Genomic DNA, 5,156 nt, shown 5'->3' with positions numbered 1-5,156 from the left:
ATTTAGCTAAATGATGACAATCAGAAAAAATTCCAATTTATCGCAAATGTCATCATGTATTTCAATTGCATTAACAACAATGAAATCAAATAAAGAATATGTTTATGTTGAATAATTATTTTGTTGGTTAGATTTATTCATTGTTTTCCTGCGCAAGAAAATGTAATCCCTTAAAATTGAACGTGAAACGCTTTTGAAATTGTCTACTATTCCACACCCAAAAAAATCTGCACGTTGTTTCCACCTGAAAAAGTACGTAGATTTTTTTCCACCTGAAATTCACGTAACTATTACCTGATTTTTTGATAGAATTCTCATTCTACGTGAAAATCAGGTAAGTTCTACCTGAATTTTGGATAAAATTCACCGGACACGTAAGTTTCACCTGAATTTTCTGAAGCATTTGCAGCTACGTGTGCACGTAAAATGTACCTGAAAATTCAGGTGGAAACAACGTTTAGATTATTTGGAGTGCATGTCAATTTAACGTGTTTCGCATTATCATTCTTCAAGAAATTCAAATGTATCTAACGATCTGCATTTTGACATTTGGAACTGGAAATACACGATATTTCAATGTGTTCATCAATTAGTGAAAATTCATGTGTAAAACCAGTTGACAATATTTTCAGTGTATTTCATCCTGATTTCATTATTTTACGCACCTATCAATCTATCACACCAAAATTTAATTTCTCGTTCCAGCAAAACAGTTTGCTGGTTGTAAACCAGCAATAAATTTGCTTGCTGAAATCCAGCAATCGTTTGAATGATTTACTGAAAATCAGCAGAAGCAAGTTATTGCTGGAAATCCAGCAACCTGTTCATCTGTCAAATTGAAGTCATGCGTCAGAACCAGGCCTATGCTAAGAGCTCATGTTTAGCGTAGCCAACACCAACACCAACGCCGAGCAACGTACGTCAAATCTAAAAAAGCTTAACATCATAAAACATCCAAATTCAGCTTTCTTCAATATGCAACTTTAATCGGGAATATTCATTAAATGTGACTAATGAGTTTAATTGATTCAAAACTTATCTACATGATCAATTTTGATTTCACTTACATGGAGAACAACAATTTGTCTTTTATTTCACCATGAAAAGCTTGAGCAGAATTTAAAAATAAATCCTGCTCTTTTATTGTTGTGGATATTTTTAATTATCAAGCTACAATCATTGGTGTTGTTGACGATTGTTGACATCTCATGCAACTGACAGCGGTCTATCTGCACACTGTGCCCGGGACATGGTGGCTATTTTTAGGCTAAGGGAGTTAGATAGGGATGTCTATAGCCTGGTCAGAACACCCGAAAGGAGCTCGGACACCATTTTTCTCCATTTCCGCGTTTTGCCGTGCGAGCCGTTTTTCATTGTTTTAACCAGACATTTCTAAATCATCCATTACCGTGAGAGATGTAACCTTTAGCTTGGAATAAGCTGTTTATACTGAGTTAATTTGCTATAACATAAAATGATTGGAAATAAAAAGTGATGCATGTCAGTGAAACAAAATAATTTTGTGAATGAGGTTAATCTTCTAGAACATGTATCAGCAGTCGATCAAGCAAAAATGTATTGCAACTTTGATTTTGACGAGGATTTTATTAACTGCTACATGTCCAAAGAAGTTATCTCATTCCCATAATTTATATTATTAGTTTACTCCTAATTCTTGATTTCTTGATTTACATTGTACTGACATTTCAGTATAAACATTAATGAGATTAAATTGCTGGGAATACAGCAAATCATTTTGATTTTGATATTACTGACCGTCCAGCAAACCCTTATCGACATTGCTGAAAATACAGTTATGTACCTGTCAGTTTTATGATCATCACGTTTGCTGCCCGGTAAAAATCGTTTACTCATTAATGGGTACTTTTTGTCTGCTATCTCTTTCTCTCTGCTGAAAAATTTACCCATTTCGGGAGAATAAGTGGATTTACTCATTTAAATGAGTAGATCCACTTATTCTCTCAAAATGGGTAAATTTTTCAGCAGAGGGAAAGAGATAGCAAAGAAAAAGTACCCATTAATGAGTAAACGTGTTTCTCCGTGTGGAGGAACAGCAAAATAAATTTTACTGGATGGATTGCTGGTTTTACAGCTCGGCAAAATCCAGCAAAATTTTGCTGAATTCCAGCGAAAAAAAATTGGTGTGATAGACTTAATCTGATTCGCTCCATGATTAAATTAAATAATTTGATTAATCACCATATCTCGTCTGATTTCAATATTTTCCACACCGATCAATCTCTAGATTAGATCTGGATTGCTGATTAATAAAATTTAAAATCTCGATTAATCACTCTATTTGGTCTGGTTTCGTCACACATCATTTGAATCGAAATTGACCTATTGTTCACTCGATATAGTAGACGTTAGTCTACCGATTTCGTTTGGCGTCGCGTCGGTAGTATACCATGTAAAAATCCCATAAGGCTCGGTGAAACAATCTATAAATTCGTCGGGAATAAAATAGGTCGATCCTACCGACGAGAACCGATTTAGTCGGGGGGAAAGTCGATATATCGATATATTATAAGATTTTTTATGGGGTATATTAGGGATCCTATAATGAGAGATATGCAAATACTTTTCCAGACGATTAAATAGCGCAATCAACAGAAAAAACATGAAAGCTTTTGATTGCAGTACTCAAATTAATTCATGAAAAAAATGTTACTTAGGTCATTTTGAAAAGTTAAGCGAGATTTAGCAACGCTGTTACTTTTGTTATTAAACGCTTCCAGCACTTGCCGCAGCGCAAAATGTTGAAGCTTGTATATGACTTTGCATTTAATAATAATTTGGAATATGTTTGTCTGTCCACTAACAGTGTTTAAATAAACATTATCACTAAAATAAAAGTGAAATGAAAATAGGCGAAACACGATGCATAAACTAAATTACCTCTACTCGCGAAAGTAAAACAAATTGTTTATTCGATGAAACTTTTCTTAAAATCTTTCTCAATACCTCTCAACCTCGTCTCAATCTGCAACAATAACAACGTTCATATGGCTCACGTTTTGACAGTTCTCAATGCTCGATTGGCTCATAATGGCCGCTTTCGCATATCTCTCATTATAAGGATCCCTAGCAGCAGTGCAGTAAAGTGGCAGCAGTTTGTTTATTCCGTTGAATCTGCCCTTGCGTTGCGATTGAGTTGATTGAGTCAAGTTGTTTCGGTGGCTATTTCGCGAATTCTAAGCAAACACACAATGGGTGTTAAACATTTGGATCATTTCATCCGCAACAAGGTGGATAACGGTTGTTCCAAAGTAAACATTGCTGATGAAGTTCGGTACGATTTGATTTTTATTTCCAATCATTTGATTTCTTATTTTTCAATCATTTAATTTTTTTACCTTCAGGAAGTACCACAACAACGCAGCGGATGCCACGTTGGATCCTCCGCTTCCAGTGATAGTCGTCGATGTGTGGGCCTTGCTTGGCGAATTGATGGGAATAGATAGAGAATCGTTGATATTCGGTGCGCGCTTTAATGTAGGCTTCTGGATTATCGACGGTTTCCTGCGAAAGCTTAAATCTCTTGATGTGACGCTGGAGTTCTTCGTGGATGGAAGTGTGCTGGACTTCAAGCTTGATACATGGTCCCAGCGTCGGGATAGGGGATATCAGGAGATGCTTGAGCTGATCGATGCTGTTGATATGGGCGATGATGTAGAAGCGATTCTGGCAAACCACGAAGCTCCGTCTTGCTGCTACGCTATAGAATATCTCGCCCGAAGGCACGGTAGATTGACCGTTTCGTTGGAGAAGGAGTGTGATCAAGAGCTGGCTGCGTTCGCTTGTAAAGCGAACGCTCTGGCTATTATTTCCAACGACTCCGATTTTCTGATTTACGATGGTGATTGGAAGTATTGGTCATCCAGGGATCTCGACATCACTAGTTTGGACACGCTGGAGTACAATCGTAAGGCGTTGTTGAAGCATTTGGGATTAAATTTTGCGCAAATGCCGTTGTTCGCGACTCTTTGTGGTAACGATATTGTGGCGCTTGAAGAATTGAAGCGATTCCACTACAGACTTGGAAAATACTCGGACAAGATGATAAACGTAGCCAGATTCATTCGTCAGGGGCCAAAATCAGTAGATGTGAGCAAAGTTGTGCAACAGGCGTTCGGACCGCGTAACGCGCATGTGAAGGATCGCTTCCAAACCAGCTTGGATTTCTACAAAACGGTAAGTTTTTATCCAAGTTGTATTCCACGTCGCCACTAATTCCCCAAGTTTTTTAGGACTATTCCACAGTTCCCAATCACGAGGAATCGCCTCAAATGCGAGAGATTTTCCTAAAGCATCCCAACAAGTTCATGTATCAACTCTGGCACAAGAAGCCTTACACCGTTTCGTTTGGACCGGTTGATATGCGCAGGATAGAATTGGGAGAACGACTCCCCAAATTCGCCCTCCGCATTCACTTGCGTACAGCCGGGATTGTTTTGTATCACCGCGTTGAGCATCGGAAGTCCTACACGCACCCATTCGTCATCAAACTTGATCATGAGCTCAAACACAAACTCCAACGCTTCTTTGTGGAATTTCCACCCACTGATGTACCACCTGCTTTGCCGGAGCTTTTTCTTCCGATCCGGCTGTCGGGAAAATCTCCATGATCGAAAACTGCAACTAATTAGCTGGATCGTATCCGAACGATTAGACTACCGTCAACTTAAACCCATATTACGACCTTTGCTTCCGACTGTTATCACTCTGTGCAATTTGATGGAGAACCACGTCCTCCAGCTGTTCGAGGCCGATTTGCTGCTGCACGTGGCATATCAGGTGGTGACTGATGACTATGATCCCGCAACGATGGAAATTCCTACCAAGGTGCAAAGCCGCCCGTTTCGGTTGGTGTTTTTCTATCAGACCATGTACCGACTCGTAGTTGAAGCGATGGGTTGCATTGGGTTGAACCTGCAGAAATTCAGGGAAGATCCTCCTTTCGACGGAGTGATGTTTCACACGAAATATGAGGAGTGGGCTTCGTCAAAGGTGAAAACGACACCGATTGCGCAGTGGCGAATATATGCTCAGCAGTATTGATTAGTTATTCGATGCGATTTGAAATGATTTGTTAGATCAAAATATAAGCATTATGTATTTGTAATAAAATGTAT

The 5,156-nt window shown here is 38.8% G+C and overlaps 1 protein-coding gene across 1 annotated transcript; it reads left to right on the top strand.

Moving 5' to 3' along the window:
* The first annotated feature begins 3,123 nt into the window (after positions 1–3,123).
* LOC134221582 (uncharacterized) lies at positions 3,124–5,156 on the top strand. Its single transcript, XM_062700772.1, is given in 4 exon segments — positions 3,124–3,313; positions 3,384–4,215; positions 4,272–4,637; positions 4,639–5,156. Coding segments are annotated over 4 exon segments (1,725 nt in total). The 5' UTR covers positions 3,124–3,230; the 3' UTR covers positions 5,083–5,156.

Source organism: Armigeres subalbatus, chromosome 3 (assembly GCF_024139115.2).
Source record: "Armigeres subalbatus isolate Guangzhou_Male chromosome 3, GZ_Asu_2, whole genome shotgun sequence".
Lineage (NCBI taxonomy): Eukaryota > Metazoa > Arthropoda > Insecta > Diptera > Culicidae > Armigeres > Armigeres subalbatus.
Note: the sequence above shows the minus strand (reverse complement) of the source record. Positions and strands in the feature narration are given on the sequence as shown.